This window comes from Eupeodes corollae, chromosome 1 (assembly GCF_945859685.1).
Source record: "Eupeodes corollae chromosome 1, idEupCoro1.1, whole genome shotgun sequence".
Lineage (NCBI taxonomy): Eukaryota > Metazoa > Arthropoda > Insecta > Diptera > Syrphidae > Eupeodes > Eupeodes corollae.
The window spans coordinates 155594365-155614111 of NC_079147.1; the positions used below are offsets into that span (position 1 = coordinate 155594365).

The 19747-nt window shown below is 34.1% G+C and overlaps 2 protein-coding genes across 2 annotated transcripts; both read right to left on the reverse strand.

Moving 5' to 3' along the window:
- Positions 1-7845: 7845 nt before the first annotated feature.
- LOC129939733 (protein KRTCAP2 homolog) lies at positions 7846-9162 on the reverse strand. Its single transcript, XM_056047849.1, has 3 exons — positions 9075-9162; positions 8133-8421; positions 7846-8065 (listed from the first exon to the last, which is right to left on the reverse strand). The coding sequence occupies exons 1-3, from the start codon at positions 9076-9078 to the stop codon at positions 7942-7944; spliced, it is 417 nt and encodes a 138-aa protein (XP_055903824.1). The 5' UTR covers positions 9079-9162; the 3' UTR covers positions 7846-7941.
- Positions 9163-14683: 5521 nt separating this feature from the next.
- Positions 14684-15766, reverse strand: LOC129940196 (probable RNA methyltransferase CG1239). Its single transcript, XM_056048457.1, has 2 exons — positions 14913-15766; positions 14684-14858 (listed from the first exon to the last, which is right to left on the reverse strand). Exons 1-2 carry the CDS (start codon positions 15660-15662, stop codon positions 14697-14699), a joined length of 912 nt encoding a protein of 303 aa, XP_055904432.1. The 5' UTR covers positions 15663-15766; the 3' UTR covers positions 14684-14696.
- Positions 15767-19747: the final 3981 nt, after the last annotated feature.

Below are 19747 nucleotides of genomic sequence, written 5' to 3' on the forward strand. Positions count from 1 at the left end.
GTTTGCGCCTTAGTTTTATATTTTTTTTTTCAATGCCCAAACCTGCAGTGTTATCCATTAAGCTTTGAGCTATGATATTTATGCGTTCAAGTTTTAGCTTGTAAAGTTTAAATAAAAAAACATTTTAACAAAAAAGGAATTCGTTTTAAAATCGTTTACCATTTTATAAGTCAAATTAGAAAATTTCAAATATTGGAAATGTTCATATTCAAATGAGTAATCAATACAATCATATTTATAAGTTTTTTAATGTTGGATTAAGCTAAATATAGTGCTTAAATTATTGAGTTCAACTTCATATTCATAAAGGTATGTAATTTAAAAAGTACAACTTGTCACACAATAACCGCTACAAAAGAAAATACTGGATAACTGAGATTTTTTGAGATTTTTAAGGTTTGTATTCTTGTTTTATGTAGCTCTTACTTACTTGCATATGTAGGCCGTCCTTAGTGATATTCCTATGCGCCACGAGTAAGGCGATAGTTGATCATCAAAATACATGTATTTGCATTAGGTAAGGTGATTATTAAATTATTAGTATCACTTTTTTGTTATGGTTGGCATTTTCATAACATTTTTTGAGGACGATTATATTGTCAGCTTTTGTGCCACAATAAATCTAAAGTTGGAACCTGCCTGCGATTGTATTAGTGATGAATTGTTTACGAATAATTATATCCATTCAATTCTGTTAAGTTTTGTTAAATAAATACAAACAAAATATTTCAATTCAGTACATAGCTGGGTATCCCTTCTGTTCGATAACCCCTTTTATACGCCTTCCCATAGATTCGACTAACTTTTGGGTGGTTGAAGCACTACTTATTTCCCTTTCTTCCAAAAGTACTTTCTTGAGATCGGTTTTGCTTTGTATGATGTGCTTCCTGACTCCACAATCCAAAATTTACCATAAATGTTCTATGAGGTTTAAGTCAGGGTTCTGAGGTGGTGTTTGGATGACTTTAGGGCAATTATAAAGCAACCACTCCTGTACGACGCTGGATTTATGTTTTGGGTCATTATCTTGATAGAACTGAAAAGTTCTTGGAATACACATTTTTTCGGCGCTCTGTCGTATATTTTGCTTTTGAAGGCCTAAATACACCATTCGATCCATTATCCCTTCAATAAATACCAAATTACCAACCCCCGCATGCGACATACAGCCCCGTACCATCACCGAACCTCCACTATGTTTTACGGTTGGTAAAAGGTTTTCTTTCTTTAGTTCGGTATTTACCTTGCGCCTTATTTTACCACGGCCGTCCGTCCGATCCGAATGCATTGTATTTGCTCTCATCAGCAAATATGACTGTTTTCCAGAAATCCAATGGCTTGTTTTTAATGGTTTTAGCAAATTCTAACCTTTTTTTTCTATTTTTTTCCTTTATGAGTGTTTTTTTTCTATTCACTCTACCGTTATAGCCATTTTTTCTAAGAACGCGGCGTATGGTTTTTGGATCAACTGTTTTTCCGCAATAATTATCCACTTCAGTTGCCATTTTTGGGGCGCTAATAGTGAGGTTTCCCCTTAGGTTCAGCAGAATCCACCTTTGGTCATGTTCATTTAAAATTCTTTTACGTCCAGTATTGGGCTTAAAATCTATCCTACTTTCATTTTTTGACCTCCGGCTACGGATGATATTTCCCACAGTGCTCTTTGAAATTTTCAACAAATCAACGATTTCTCTTACCTTTGGCATCATTAAAAATAACAAGTTGCATCTTGTAGTAGTGTAGTGAAGTATTTTTGTCCCATACTGCAGAAAATGCGTGTTTAAAAAATACAAACAAATTAATTCAATCGACTAATATAACGGACCTAAACATCTTATTGCAGAAATTCAAAACTTTTTACAATACTTAAGTATTATAGTTTTGACAGAAATAAATATTTTTGAAGAAGAAAACTCCCTTTATCACATTGATGGTTTTAATATGGAATTTATGCATAGAAACGATTCGGGGTTAGGTGGAATTGCTATGTATATAAAAAAAAATGTCAGCTATGAAAGACTCTCCTCGAAAACTTTAAATTATGACAGCTTACATATAAAAATGGTAGATATAAAGGGAAGTAATAATATTTATGCAATTTATAGATCACCATCGCTAAACAAAAATAATTTTATTACTGAATTTGTTGAAAATACTCGCAATGAATTGGATCTAGTTGTACATGGTGATATAAATATTGATACTCAAGATTTTAATAACACGATCACCAATAAATTTCTTGATGTTATGCCTTCGAACGGCCTAATGAATGTTATCAAAAAAAGTACTCGAATTAACATGTTAACTGGTACGGGTACTTTAATTGATCCCATATTTGTTTCATTTTCGAAAAACTGCATAATATCAGCTGTTATAGAAACTGATATATCTGATCACTTTGCAACATTTTACGGTATTAAACACAATACAGAAAAGGTCAACACATATTGCAAATCACAATCAAAAATTAATCAAGAAAAAGTCAACCGACTTATGCAACAAACGAACTGGAATGCACTATATGAAATAGAAAATGACGTTAATAAAATATACAACAATTTTCTTTTAAAAATGGAAACTATATACGCTGATTCGTCTGAAAATTATATTAAAAAAAAACGTCAAATCAAGAGTTGGATAACCCCGGAAATAATTGAGCTGTGTAAAAGGAGAGATACAATGTATAGAAGATGGAAGAATAATCTTCAAAATGAAAGTTACAAATTTGAATACAAAAAAATGAGAAATTATGTAAATAAACAAATACAAATGAAAAAACGTAACTTCTATAAAAATGAAATACTGAGCGCAAAACGTGATCCGAAAAAAACTTGGAGAATAATAAATGAAATATTGGGTAGGAATAAAGCGTCTGTGGATGAAATTGTACAACACAATCTTTGTAAAACGTCTAAAGTTTCTGACATTATTGAAGAACTTGCTGAGTGTTTCTCAGCACAAGCAACGAAGATTGTACACGTATGCAATGCTAAAACATCAAGACAGCCTTGTCAACAACGACTTCAATCAATATATGTAGAAGAAGCTGATGAAATCGAAATTTATAATATACTTCGAAATCTGAATCCTAATAAAAGTCCAGGTGCTGACGGAATAAGGGGATGCGACATTAAACTCAATGCAAATCTGCTGGCACCATTGATTCAACAAATAGTAAACAGAAGTTTAACACAAGGGTGTGTACCGAAAATTTTGAAAACTTCAGTTATTCGTCCCATCTATAAAGGAGAAAAAAAAAGTGAAATTCTCAACTATAGGCCAATTTCGATTTTGTCAGTTGTTGAAAAATGTATTGAAGAAGTTGTCTTAAGACGATTAAACAAGTTTATTGAGAAACACTGCTTGCTGCAATCCAATCAATATGGTTTTCAAAAAGATAAAAATACGGGAAGACTTCTTGGTGAATTTTGTAATACTATTAACATGAGTCTCAATAAAAACCATCACGTATTGGTTATGTTCGTCGACTTCAGCAAGGCATTTGACACGTTGAGTCACACTAAGCTTTTGGATGTCCTTTACAGAATTGGCATTAGGGGAACTCTATATAAATGGATGGAGAGCTATCTCATAGGAAGAACATTTAGAGTAAAAGTTGGAAGTTCATGGAGCAAAGAAAGAAGTTGCACACATGGTGTACCACAAGGTTCAAAACTGGGTCCGGTCCTTTTCATACTTTTTACAGATGCACTCCTACGAATTTTTAAGAAAAGCACAGCTTTCGCATATGCAGACGATATAGCTATTGTTGTCAGACACATGTGTCTTGAAACCGCGATTTCTACGATGCAACAGGAGTTTGATGAAGTCACACGATGGTGTCACGATTTTGGATTAGTCATCAACGCAACCAAAACGAAAATTATGCACATTCGTGCACCAAACAAACAAAAAGAGACAGTCAACATTTTCTTTCAAAACCCTGAGTGTCCGACTTCAAGAAAAAGTGATGCCATTGAGTTAGTTCAATCAATCAAATACCTCGGAGTTACAATAGATGAACACTTTCTGTGGCACGAGCATATTACAATCGTAAGGAAAAGTATGAGGAGTGCTATGTTTGCGTTATTTCATCTGGAAAGATATTCAACAAAAGATGTTCAAAAACAGGTTTACTATTCACTTGTTGAATCTCGATTAAGATATGGAGTATTAGCTTGGGGAAATGCCGCAAAAACTCATACAGATAAACTTCTTAATCTACAGAGGAGAATTGTAAACATGATTAATAAAAACCATCTACATTTGAAGTGCCTGAATGTTGAAAATATATTTAGGATGTCAGCAGTTCTTGAATACTACGATGATTTAAGATTCCAGCGACCTATTTCACATGGTGTAAACACGAGAAGACGAGCGCAAGGTCTGCTTGAAATACCGATGATATACAACAACTATGGAAAACGACAACTTAACTATACGATACCATCAATTATGAACCAACTTCCTACAAATCTTAAAAATATTCGTGACTTTAAAAAACGTAAAAAAAAATTAAAATGTTTCTATTTAAATTAAATTTTAAACACCATGCACTGATAAAAGGAAATTAAAATTTGTTATGTAGGTACCTTTTTTTAAACTAAACCACTAATGAATTTATATATTTTTTTTTCTTTTTTCTTTAATTAATATAAATTATGTTTAATATTCAAATCCAATCAATTCAAATACTTTGTAACTTCAACCACCTACAGATAAGCAAAACCTTCGTGGGTAACACAACTAATATTGTTAAACTTTTGAAATATGATCAAATAAAAAATCTAAAAAAAAAAAAAAATCTATACAATTGTTTTTTTTTTCCTGCGCTCAATTTGTTATCCTCACTTGATGCTGTCAAATATACGAATGAATACTTGACCCAATAATTGGGCAGATTCAGACAACATAAGGGACTTCATTTGCAGTCAACTTCATTCTTTAAACGTAAATTTTGCAACTAGTTTGTTTTTCAAATGTCATGAATTTCAAATTCAGATCAAAAATACTGCATTACTCCATTAAATGGAGTATTTTTGATTCAGATCTTTAGGTAGGTAGGTAGAAATGGCGATCTCAAGGCAACTTAGCCTGAGATCCAATTAGCGCTGTAGTGCGCCGTTTTCATACCAAAAACTCGTTTGACCTTTGATTGAAAGGAATACATTTATAGAGAAGCTTCATATCGATTATGTTAGAGCCATTTTGTCGCGTTGAGAAAAAAGATTAGGTCCCTAATCTTTGTCTCAGATAGCTCATCAAGTTCTTGAAAGAATGCTTTTCCAAAGTATTTCATTCTAGTGTTTGCCAAAGCAGGACATTTTCAGAGGAAATGGATTATCGTTTCACTTTCTCTTTGGTCACTACAACTACGGCAAAAGGTGTTGTAAGAGATACCCAACTTCTCTGCATGAACTCCTATAGGCCAATGTCCGGTACAAACCGCAACAATCCTGGCTATGTCTTACTTGGCCTGCATAGAAGATCGTTTGTACGGGTTTTATTATAAGTGGGCCATATCTTCCTATATATAATGCAGTTGGGTAAATTGCTCCACCTTCGGTTTGATTCAGTTTGGTAAATAGAAAAGATTTTACCTTTCATAGCACCAAGAGGAATGTTAACCATTCCCGCAAGTGAGCTATGAAGGGCCGATCCTTGCCGTCAGTAAAGATGTATGTGTCGAAACCTATCGACACGATGTCATCCTCCCAATCTTCTCTGGATTGGAAAATAACCTTAAAACCCTTACTAAGGCTCAAAGTAGGAGTGCAGTAGTCAGTGTCTACCGAGATAATATCTGAGGGAATCAATTTCGTTGTGTTGCTGTGACCATAAGGTTTTGACAACCAGCTGTTTGATTCCTTCAGCCTAATAGCGCTGGAGGAAACTATGTATTTAATAAAAAGGTCAATTGGTAGAAGATCCAAAATAAAGTTTAAGGCGTCCGTTGGGCACGTACGCATGGCCCCTGTGGTGCCCATGCAAGCCATAAGTTTTTCTGCAGGCGTAGAAGGCAAAACAGGCCTTCTTAACCCGTACTTCAATATTTAGTTTCCAGTTTAGTTTAGGGTCGAGTATAACTCCCAAATATTTTGCACTGGAAGACAATGATAGCATTTGACCGTTGAGTCGAGGTAGCGTGAAGGGCGGTACTTTAGTTTTGGTGGTAAAGAGCAACAGTTCAGTTTTACTTTGGTTAACTCCTAGTCCACAACTCGTGGCCCAGTTGCTAACTTTCTTCAAAGCTGACTCCGTGATTTCACTAATCACAGAGGTGTACTTTCCTGACACCAATAGCACCAAATCATCTGCGTAGGCTACAGCCTTTACTCCACATCTCTCTAATTTAACGAGAATTGTATCCATGACCAGAAGCCATAGAAGAGGCGAAAGGACACCACCCTGGGGTGTTCCCCTTCTCACGTGTTTTGTTGCGATTGTATTGAGTGGCTCGAATTTTTTTTACCACTGAGCATGGAAATAATCCATTCTCGAATAAAGTCTTCTACATCGAACTTAACGAGCGATTCTTCTTTGGATTCGGTAAGGACGTTGTTAAAAGCACCTTCTGTGTCTAGGAAGGTGGCAAGAGTAAATTCTTTATAATGGATTGTTTGTTTTACAGTACGCACTACCTCATGGAGGGCAGTCTCCGTAGATTTGCCCTTAAGATATGCATGCCGAGAGCTTTCGAGAAGTCGTCTAACTAGGATTTCTCTAATATGGTAATCAAGAATGCGCTCCAAGGTTTTAAGCACAAAAGATGTTAAGCTTATAGGTCTGAAATCCTTCGCGGTTCGAGACCTCGCCTACCCACTTTCGGGATAAAAACAGATCTTTACTCCACAAGTTTTTGCCAGCTGGCCAATCAGATGCTAGAAACTTGCCTTAATTTCAAGTCCCTTATGTAGTCTGAACCTGCCCATTGTGTGATGTTGTTTTTCTTATAGTGAAGGTCATTGAGTAAGGTAACGGTAAATTAAAGAACGAAAAGAACTATTTTCAACACATTTAAAATCGCAATAGTGCAAGCAACGAAATAAAATGCAAACCGGTTGCACTTAATTCTGAGTGTTAATTTTGTATGGACTATTGTTTTAAAATATAAGTTTTGCTACAATAATTTTGTGAGTAACTGTAAATATAACTGCAGTTGAATTCCAGTAATTTAAATCGTTTGCAATTTTGCTTATCTCCATCTCCTATTTTTTCTTTATAGACATTTCTACTTCACCTTCTCACATCTTAGATTTCAAAAAGATTTAAAATTGCTTGAAAAAGAACTTTTCAATTGCTTTGTTAAGAAGTCATCCACTCTATTCTTTTTTTGCTGTTGGTTCTTTGGTGTTGGGGAATAAATGGATATTCTTTGGAAAATGTAAAATCAATCCATAGCTATAAATTAACCCGATCCCTTTTTTTAATGGCTTTATACATTAAAAGGTACATCGAGTTTAAACTTATACCTTTCACTGAATCAAAAAAGCTCTTAACCACTTTATATTTTGTCAATAAATTTACCTTCAAAGTTAACATTATGCAAGTAATTTGAAGTCCTTCCTTTGTATATTGGCGACACAACCATATCTCGATAAAACAAAATCCAAATTCAATCCACGACTTCTGACTATCTTATGCAATTGATCAAAGTTATAACGTTAAAACAGTGTCCTAGACATTATAATTTAAAAATTTTAAAACCCTCCTGACTATCGACACAAACAAAACATTTCTATTTATTAAGCTAAATTTTTAATATTTTTATTTACTTGTGTTTATAGAATTACTGGAGTTATTATAAAAAAATACTTGTAGTGGTCGAATGAAACAAAAGAAAAGTATTTAAGTAAACCTTTACGTTATTTTTTTTGTGTAAAATACTTTCATAAAATGCATTACAAATAACTAATCTTAATCAAATAGTCACTTTTGAGTTTATTTATTTTTCCGTCCACCAGCTTTACGGAAGGAAACTTGTTCGACGACAGTTGATCCTGCATTATGATATTTCTGTGAAATTTTATTCAAAAAGAAAAGACTAACAATCGAAAAGAGAATACTGAAAATATAAAACAACAATTAAATAGTAAAAATTACAAAAAGAAATAAAACAGGAAAAAACTTACCAAGTTGTTGCACAAACTCGATGCACCACACCACAAGCTATTACAGATGTTGTCAAACAAAATAATATCTCTGGAATGAATTTAGCTTGGAAATTGTTACCAAATGTTATCATTTCAATATTTGACACTGATGTAAGTGTGAAAATAAATAACCATGATCCGAGAAAACCACCTACGACAGTATTTTGTGGTGATTCATTGAACCATGGATTGTAAAAGCGCAATGTGGCGAGAAGAACGACAACAAGTATAGACGATATAACAAATGAGACGAATGAATTTTGTGGAGCTGAAATTTAAATAAAAATTAGAATATTATGTTAGTTTAATCATCCACCCCTTAATAAGTTCGTTGCAGTAGTAAATAATTGAAATATTTGGAATATCCATAACTTTCACTCATAGCTTTATAGGAACTTTACTTTAGAAGACGGCTTTGCCGAAACTTTTAAGATTTTGCTTTTGGTGACATTTTTGGACAGTTTCCAAAGTTATCCTTAAAAAGTCCTGCTACTTTGATACAAATGGATACAGCCTCTTTTCAGATCTAAAGCCAGAAGGTCTTAACTTAATATACTATCCTAGATATGTAGCGAATTGAACCTTAGATACATATTAAGTTAAGTTTGACTAGATAGTTTAAAAGTGAAGTTCTCCACCGCAAAACTGAGCATTTTTTTATACAGCAATTTTGTTAAAACCCACTTTTACTATTGCTATATATCTGAGAAAGAATCAACATAAACTAAGCAGATGAAGAATGAAAATGTTTTCTGCAGTTCACTCAAGCAAACAAATTCTTCTGATATCGACCGGCCTTATTGTTTCCAACATTCTACTATTTAAAATGTCCCGACCCAGTCATTTGAAATGAAAATTATACAAACTTAATTTACATTAAAAGAAAAAATAAAAGTTTTTAAAATACTAAATTTACTTTACCCATTTTGTTTAGTAAACCGAGAAAATAATAAGAACCGGTCAAGAAAAGACACCTTTAAAATGACATTTGGCAAAAGAGCCGTCATCGAACATAGGGTGTTTTATATTTTAGAGAAATTGTTTTAGGCTAGTTCATAAAAAAGAGCGTCGCGTTCGTTTACACATCCAAACCTTTTTAGTGTAAAACAAATCATATGCTAGGCGATTTGTCAACACTTCAATGAATCTGATATCAGGTTGTTCAACTAGTTAATAGTGTAGAGTAGTGTTGAGCAGTGCTGCTTCATGAACATTTTTGAAACAAAATCAAGCAAAAATGTCAACGTCAGATGTTGAAAAGAAACAAAAACTAATATTCTCTTTCTACTTCCTTCTTTTCAAATTAAATTACGTGTTTGAAAAATACTGAGTCCAATTTAGTTCGAAATAATACAAACAGAAACCGCGGTGAAAAAGATAACTATTGATTAACAAAATACAAATCGAACAATGACCTTAGCTGTCAATCAATCGAAGATATAAAGGACTCCACAAGGCTCAGCAAAGCTTTATCGAAGAAACATTGTAATTCTTCATTTCTAAAAAAGCCTGATGGAACCTGGACAGCCTCTCCAGCCGAATCTCTTGAGCTACTGATGAAGACGCACTTTCTGGGTTGCCAAAGTGATAACCCCGAATCGCTTGAAACCACAGAGCTAAACGTAGCTCATGTGGAGCAAGTTAATTCCGTTATAAACAGAGAAAATATTTTGTGGGCCATCAATACTTTTTCTCCATATAAATCCCCAGGCATGATGGCATACTGCCAGTTATGCTTCAAAAGTTGCATGATGTGGCAGCTCCATGGTTGGAACAAATTTTCAAAGGATGTGTCCTTCTCAAACATGTGCCCATGTCATGGAGACAGGTCAAAGTTGTTTTTCAGACCAATAAGCTAAACATCTTTTGTGCTTAAAACCTTGGAGTGCATTCTTGATTACCTTGATTACCATATTAGAGAAATCCTTGTTGGACGAACCCTCGAAAGTTCGCAGCATGCTTATCTCAAGGGCAAATCTACGGAGACTGCCCTCCATGAGGTAGTGCGTACTGTAGAACAAACAATCCATTATAAAGAATTTACTCTTGCCACCTTCCTAGACAAAGAAGGTGCTTCTAACAACGTTCTTACCGAATCCATAGAGGAATCGCTAGTTAAGTTCGGTGTAGAAGACTTCATTCGAAAATGGATTATTTCCATGCTCAGTGGTAGGAAGATTCGAGCCACTCTAGGCAATACAATCGCAACAAAATACGTGAGAAGGGGAACACCCCAGGGTGGTGTCCTTTCGCCTCTTATATGGCTTCTGGTCATGGATACAATTCTCGTTATATTAGAGAGATGTAGAGTGAAGGCGGTAGCCTATGCGGATGATTTGGTGCTATTGGTGTCAGAAAAGAACACCTCTGTGATTAGTGAAATCACGGAGCCAGCTTTGAAGAAAGTTAGCAGCTGGGTCACGAGTTGTGGACTAGGAGTTAACCAAAATAAAACTGAACTGTTGCTCTTTACCACCAAAACTAAAGTACCGCCCTCGCCCTCCACGCTACCTCGACTTAACGGTCAAATCCTATCATTGTCTTCCAGTGCAAAATATTTGTGAGTTATACTCGACCCGAAACTAAACTGGAAACTAAATATTGAAGCCTGTGTTGCCTTCTACTCTTGCAGCAAAACTTTCGGCAAAAAGTGGGGACTTCAGTCGAAGATGATTTTATGGACGGATACAGCTGTAGTACGTCCAATCTTAATAATGGTTCGATTGTGTGGTGGCCAGCTCTTAGCAAAGCCTATAATATTGATAAGTTAAAGAATGATCAGAGAACAGCTTGCGTGGGTACCACAGGGGCCATACGTACTTGCCCAACGGACGCCTTAAACGTTATTTTGGATCTTCTACCAATTTACCTTTTTATTAAATACATAGTTTCCTGCAGCGCTATTAGGCTGAAGGAATCAAACAGCTGGTTGTCAAAACCTTATGGTCACAGCAACAGAACGAAATTGATTCCCTCGGATATTATCTCGGTAGACAGTGACTACTGCACTCCTACTTTGAGCCTTAGTAAGGGTTTTAAGGTTATTTTCCCATCCAGAGAAGATTGAGAGGATGACATCGTGTCGATAGGTTTCGACACAACCATCTTTACTGACGGCTCAAAGATGGAGTACGGAGTTGGTTCTGGGATCTTTTCTGAGTCCCTAAGTGTAGCAAAATCCTTTAGGCTTCCTGACTTTGCTAGTGTTTTTCAGGCTGAACTGCTGGCAATAATGGAGGCATGTAAGATACTTAAACAAAGCCCAAACCAAAACCGAAATGCGGCTATCTATACAGACAGTCAGGCAGCTGTCAAAGCCATTAACTCGGCCACATCCTCATCTAAATTGGTCCAGCAATGTCGCGATGAGCTTGCGAGCCTGAATATTAACCTTGGTGTCACCCTGATCTGGGTTCCGGGCCATAGTGGTATCGTGGGAAATAAACGGGCTGACGAGCTAGACAGGCAAGGATTGGCTCTTCATAGCTCACTTGCGGAAATGGTTAACATTCCTCTTGGTGCTATGAAGGGTAAAATCATTTCTATCTACCAAACTAAATCAAACCGAAAGTGGAGCAATTTACCCAACTACATTATATCTAGGAAAATATGGCCCACTTATAATAAAACCCGTACAAACGATCTTCTATCCAGGTCCAGGCAAGACATAGCCAGGATTGTTGCGGTTTGTACCGGAACTGGCCTATAGGAGTTTATGCAAAAAAGTTAGGTATCTTTTACAAAACCTTTTGCCGTAGTTGTAGTGACCAAAGAGAAAGTGAAACGATAATCCATTTCCTCTGCAAATGATCTGCTTTGGCAAACTCTAGAATGAAATACATTCTTTCACGAACTTGATGAGCTACCTGAGACAAACGAGCTGAAATGAGTTACTGGTATCATAACGGCGCACTACAGCGCTAATTGCATCTCAGGCTAGATTGCCTTGAGATCGCCATTTCTACCTACCTACCATGACCTTAGATGATTTTGGTAATTTTCAGTTCACAAGCTGTTTGAAGCAAAGATACAACAGAAGGTGTTTGAAAATTCATTATAATTTTTTCCACCTAACCTACAAAAGGGTAAACACAGATAAAAGCTGTAAATATACGACAGAACCGACTGGGTCCAAATCATTCAGACCCAATCCAAATTCGTCCAGTTGGTTATTATCTAGATTCACATTTTTTGTTTGTTGTAAAAAGAAAACAATCGGTCCAAGTGGGTGCGGGTCTGTCGTATATGCCCACCAAGTTTGGATCGTGTTTATTTAGACCGTTTCCAAATGGGTCGGTGAAAAAAATACTGAAAGAACATCTATTAATAACGCTAATCATAATTTAAAATATGTCGGGAAAAAAGTATAGACAAAACAAAATTGAACAAATAAACTAAAGGAAAAATTGCATTTTTCGAAGCAGGAGGAAGAGTTATTGCTTAAAATAATAGAAACACATACAAATAGGATATAATGCGAGAAAACTGACCATGAAAGCATGTTTACTGTCCCTCTTTGTATGTTTATATAGCAAAGAAATGTTTTCACAAAAAATTAAATTATTGGGACCACGAATAATTGTACTTCCATCTCTATCATGATGATGTTAATCCGCCATTGGTGATACAAATTTGCCTTTGATCAACGGTTACGCCGGTCTCATGGACCGGGGTTTTCAACTGAAGATTTTTCGAAATGTGAACTGAATATTTCGTAATTTTTTTTTAAATATATGCTTCTTGACAATGAAACAATGATATTAAATCAACAGAAGCTCTTTTATTGCAATACACATATTCAAATTCAACAAAAAAACAATAACGGAGAAAAAAGTTATTAGCATTTTCTCGCACACTCGGACTCACAGGCCAATAGGTCACATCGGCGACTTAAACAAGGAATTGGCAAGAAAAAATATCAAAATTGGAATTTCAGATAAAGGAACATAAACGACTGAAAATTAAATTCCACTTCAATATTCAACATCCTCGGTTAAATATGTTCAAAACTCTTTCAATATAAATTGGCTTTAAATTGATTTTCATATTTTATTAAAAACGGAAACATTATGAAGAACAGACGATTGCTAAAAGAAAATTTGAAAAATCGGGCAGGAGGTGAAGTAGAACGAGAGACAAGTTGCTCTATAAGCCAAACCAAAACTAAGGATTGGAGAAGGAGCAAGTTTAAGAAAGAGACCAAACATCAAATCAAATACCTTAAAGAAGAACTCGTAATACAAAATTGCGAGAAGTTAAATTATTGCAAGTTATATACAAACAAGGGAAGTAATTTAGGAAATGTGAATTGTTTCTTTGAAATGAAAGTAAATAAAGTAAGTAAAAAAAGTATTTAAGTATAATTTTGTTCATGTTTATTCCAAAAATTTTGGAACTTTCAGCTTCGGCTTCGTTTGCTTTACGAAGGGCCTGCTTCGAGGTTGCTTTGAATGACATTTCTACAATAACCAATGGGAATCCCTCCAAAATCAAATGTATTTTGTTTGTTGACTTTTTTTACAGCTGTGGAGCTGTCAGACAAACATTTTTAAACGTCGTTAGTTATAAGTTCGACTATGTAAAATGTGTTTAGGAAGAATATATTACCTTTGTACTCATAACAGATTAAAATGATATAGTTTTAAATGAAAATGCTAACGAAAGTAACAAATCAAATTCTATTAATGAACAAAATATGTTTTAGTTATAAATAAATACCTAGGGAATTTTTAAATCGAATTTTTTTTTTTATTTTTTACTAATGTTCGACTTTAGTCATTATATTCGTATAAATGAAATTGAATTTGTAGAACTAAAAGTATGCGTTTTTAGATTTAAGCACAACGGCTAAGAAAGTTTAAGACTGACAGCTGTGACATTGTTTAAATAACAATTAAATTAAATTTAGTTAACTATGCAACACAATCGAAGTTGCACCTGGTTCAGTGATGAACTCGGGATCAGGTGATCCTTGGTTCAGCTCTCAAATTGTACAACTGGCCCTAATGTATCAATGCTTTAATTTTTGAAGATCTTTTTTGAAATTAAATTCCTAAAAATTGAAAACATAAACACAATTCACTGTTCCTTCTCACCTAGCAACCAAATTAGGTTTGCACTTCTTTTCTTTGTTTTTGTATTGTGCGGAAGAAAATTCTTGGGTAATAGAAACACACAAGTTCTATAATTTATAATTTTCTAAGAATGCAAACATCTCCGAAATCTTTGAAATATAAACTAGCCAATTTTTTGGCATGAGAATTATTTTGACATACCTTACTGACTACGGTGCTTATTGTGGGACACAACTTATTGTCTGTTATATGGCTCAGACATATGAACTGGCCCTGCAGCTTCAAGTAAGAAATCTTTGGAAAAATCAAAACAAACTTCTTCCTCCATCTCCATCGAATGAAGCAACTCTAGAAAGGATTAGGCCTGAGGCGCTTGAGAAACCACTCGTTCTGCTATTTTGCAAAAGTATTTAGTAAACAAACGAATACCTAAATTGAAACTTCATTAATTTCTAGATAAAAAACAAATTTATTTTAAAAACAATTGTATTGGCCTTCGGAATCCCTCAGCTTGATGATCAGGTACAGCAAGTAGTGTAACAGACTTAAATCCAACTTCACTGCTCAACAGATAGTCGGTGAAACTCTTCGGTTTGAATTGAATCTCTTGATAGTTCTTAAATATTTCGGGCTGTAATAAAACACCACAAATTAGAACAATTCAGATGACAAACAAACAACTTACCGTAAGTTTCTTTCTTCGCTTATATCCATCCCATGGTTGTGGTTCTAGAATTAAGCAACCGCCAAGTCGCAGTTGAGCATACATTCTTTTAAACGCTTGCTTTAGGGAACTATCCCCGAAATTCAAATGTATCCATTTGGTTACCGAAAGACACAGTATCACATCAAAATTTGGCTCTTCGATTTCCAAAAGAACATCGTCCCGGAGTACATAATTCCCATGCACAAAACTCACATTGAAAGGAAAATCTTTCCTTTCAGCACTTGGTGAAGATTTTCTTAACTTAGAAATCGCCTTTGTTGTTTTGTTAACAAGTCCCTTGTCGATATCGATTCCAGTTATGTGTTTGATCTGTAGCTTCTTAGCTATTTCCATCGTGACTAGACCACTGTTGCAACCGATGTCAAGCACTTCTTTGCCGGTAAAAATATCTTTATTTGCTTGGAATATATCTAACCGGACATCGTGGAAATCTTTAGGATTGCGATAACCATAATAGCGAGTATAGTTCCCATATATAAATTTGTTTTTAGATTCTTGAACAGGAAGACCAATATTTATTCGTTTTTTTGGACTTGTATGAGGCTTTAAAAGATTTTCACATTTGTCGTATTTAGGCTTTTTAGGAGGCGAAGAAAGCTGATCAATATCAAGATTTCGTTTTAAATTGTTTGGTTTTTTAAAAGTGGCTTCTTCGGAAGAGAATTCTTCAAGAAGATTATTATTGTTAACTATTGGAAGTCCATCCATAGTGTGCGATGTGTGATTAAAATAAAAAAAATAATTAATTTTCACAGATTTTGTTGACAAACCTTTTAAAACGTTTGTATTGTTTTTAATTTCTGCCAAAATTCGCCACTAACACTAAGCGCCCTAAATATTTTGAACCGGCTAATATGTCAAACAGAGACTAGTAGAAAATAGATAAGTCACTTCGTGGTAAACTTCAACTAAGGGTGTATGCCCATATGGAGTTCCCAATAACCATTAGTGTCAAATAATTCTTGTTTATGAAGAGCAAGATTTACACATGGCGACGTAGTCAAACGAAAAAATTAAAATAATTTTTAATTAAATTTTCTTTTCAAGAACTTATTTGGTTGCAGGTAAATGGTAAAACCATAATATGAAAGAAACAAAATAATAGGACATTTGCTTTATTTCAATTTTGCCTAAATTTGGATTTTGTCTTTTGGAGATTTGGGTTTGGAAATGTTTATTTAAGAATTTTAGCTTGAGGAAAAGTAATCAAGCCTAAAAGTGAATGTATATTGAGTGTCATTAAGATTCGGTTTTTATTCTTAAAAATGATTTTGTTGTTTTTTTCGTAGTAAAAGTTGAATTTATTTTTATTATTTGGTTATTTTATAAATTAGTATATCATTCCCTAAATATTTCCTTAAAACAATTTTTGCAATCACTTAACTGCATTAAGATAAACGATAAACAACGCAAAAAGGACACATATTCGTTTTTTTGTTTCCTTTGCTGAGTTTGACATTTGCTCCAATTAACAGTTTGTCTATTCAAGAGTACCGTTTAATTAAAATGTTGAGTAGACGTTTGCATACATTTTTAAAACGATTTAGTGCAAAGGCCCAACTATAATAGGCATAAGCTAGCATATGCGGGCATAAGTAAACGTGCGAATACAAAGAATCTCAATTCGAGTGAACATAATGGAGTCTAGCTCTGTTTCGTTCAATTTTTCTCAGTTTCGTTAACTTAAGCACACTTAAGCAAGAGCGATTCCAGTCGCTCGTCGAATAAGTAAAATCTGACATGTAGATACGTGAGCAAAATTGCGTTATGGCTACCCGCAGTAACAATGAAAGAAGAACGGCTTATAGTAAGAAAAATCCTCGTTTAAATGTACAAAAAAATTGTGCAATAAGTGTTAATGAAATGCAGAAAGAAAATATTTGCATCAACGGTACGCCGAACCATAAAGACAATGGTCGTGTTGTCCAAAAAAAAACATTTATCAATATGCGCAACAGGCAAATTCGGATCAAATTTGCGAGGTAACACAAAAATAAGGATGCAACTTAGTGGGATGATGTAATATTTGCTGACGAAAGTAAGTACAACCTCTTTGGATCGGATGAAGAGTTATGGTGTGGCGCAAGCCAAATGAAGAGCTTAAAAGCAGAAACACAAAGCAAACATCATGGTTTGGGGGTGCATTTCAGCAAGAGACATGGGAAATTTAGTATTCATCGACGGTGTATTGAAAAAGGAATACTATTTGAGGATCCTAAAAGAAGATGTAAGGTAGGTGCTGAGAAAATGGGCATTTTAAAGAATTTTAAATTTTACCTGGACAATGACCCGAAGCACAAAGCGTATGTTGTAAGGGAATGGCTTCTGTATAACTCTCCAAAAGTTATCCAAATACTTCCACAATTTCAGAATTTAACCCAATGGCATGAATTGGATCGTCGAGTTCGCGAAAACCATTAATTTATCAACAAACAAAAACGAAAAAATGTAATTGCCATGAAAGAGGCCTCTAGTGCTCTTGTTTGTATTTTAATTTGGTTTTTAAAAATTTCAGTTATGTATTTTTAAGTCGTTTTTGACAATATGTTTTTCACTGAAAATCACTCAAATGCACGTACAAAAATTAAAAGTAAAGTAAATTACATAGGGTGATCAGATCGTTCCTCAATGAAAGCAGGCATCTCCAAATCAGAAGCGAATAAAAAACCAAGACCTTTTCTCAACCTAATTGCTTTTTAAAACTGTATGATTCAACGAAACCTTTACATACGCAATTTAAAGAATTTTTTATTGAGCAATTTGCTTTGTTCGCAGTAGCCGCAATGTGGCGTTGATAAAGCTGAGCCCAAAAACACTATCAATAAATGTCGCCCTATGCACTAGATGCTGCCACCTATAGAGCCTTCTTATCTTAGTACTATAGGTTTTATACACAAAGAGCCTTACCAATAATAAATCCTTAAATATACGATTAAACATAGTTGGGTTAAATTTTAATTGCGAATTAAATTGTTATATTTGTAATCAAAATAAACATGTTTTTTACTAAATGGACTTATATTACATTGGAGGCATTCAATAACCTGCTGACTACGCAGACTAAATGCAAATATAAAAAGAGTTAAAATTTCGCCTTCGATGTAGTGTACAAATTCTGGCTACAAAGTTAGTGGATACTAATTTTGACGTTTCACAATCAGCAGCTTGGTAAGGTCACAGATATGCAGATATGTAAGTTACTCATGTTATATCTTATTTTTGATTTTATTGAATTTAAAAACAAAACAAATTATTATTTAAAGTTCTCAAAACACAAATGGTTTTGATTTTATATATTTGTCATTAATATGACAGTTCCGGATCCAGTTAAATTTTGACTACTTTCTCACGAGTTTTATGAATTCCTTCATATCTAATCTACTACATTCGCTGTCAAAAAGACAAGATTAAAGTGACATAAATAATATGTGGAAAAACAAACAAATCACAAATATTTATTTGAACAAAATAAAGTTTTGATATTGAAATTAGAATGGGTAATAAAATACACAAGATGGTTCTTCTAATTAATGTAGAGAACATTTAAACACCAATTTTTGTTTGAACTTTTCTTAAAACTGTGTTAGCACACAAAAAAATTAATGGAATTTAACAAAATTTAAGTAACAAATAATTAAATTAATAACACTATTTGGCTTGTCCATGATTGCGGATTTCACAACATAATCGGTCCACAGACATACATTTTTAATAAAAGCTTTAACCAAACTGTCAAAAAATTCCAACGATTGGTTTCAATGATAAAAATAAACTGACCATTTAGGGATCTTAAGGTTCTAGTTATCGCCATCATTGGTTGTTCAAGATTTAATAGCGATTAAGAAAGTTAACTTTGTTATTTTTGGTATTAAAATAAAGTCAATGAATTGTAGGATTATTCTTGAGTAGTAAAAAACAATTTATCTAACTCAACACTTTTCTTTTAATTCATTAATTTTTTAATTATGAAATCGTTTTCCAAAAACAGCTGATTGTTGATTTGACATTTCGAAAGTAATCATTCTACTGAAAGCGTTCCATTTTCTTTGTTTTCTTTCCTGTCAGTTTTACGTTCAACTATTAGGAAGTGCTAAATTTCAATGAGGAAATGTATGTCCAATGACAGACATTTTCAATGAAAACTATAACCAAATTGTCAAAAAATCGTTTTAAATGATCAAAACCAATTTTAGCTATAACTGATTCTAAAAGGGAGCGGTTATAGCTATTAGTAAACTAAAATCAATGATGGTTATAACTGGGGATACAAAATCTGTTTGTACATTTAATGTTTAATCCATTTTAGCAATTTACTAGGTTAAAAAGGTGATTTAGCTAATTTCAAACGATTTTAACATCTTACTATCTTTTAAAAATTTGCCAAAGTTGGATTATCGGCTTGCATCAGTTAATCCAATAGAGACCAACAATCCAGCATCTAGTCCATGATCCGGTAATCGCAGTTTGGATTTTTTGAGCGGATCAAAATCCTGTCATCAAATTTGACGTTTGTGTTGTATGTATTGGTGAGCGTCCATTTTCCACAGTCTTTTTGAAATTAAAATTTCTTTTCGTTTAAATTGTCGTTGAGTGCCTAAAATCATTAACTCAAAATTATCTTTACTAGGCACAGAACAGCTTCAAAGCTGTCGGCCGACATCCTACGAAAATTCTTATAGCCTGCACCGTCCTCTCATAGTTAGTCGATGAAGTTCTCTTACTTCGAGAAATTGATTCACCTAAAACCAATAACTACTGACACTAAAGGTAAATAAAAAAAATAAACAACAGAT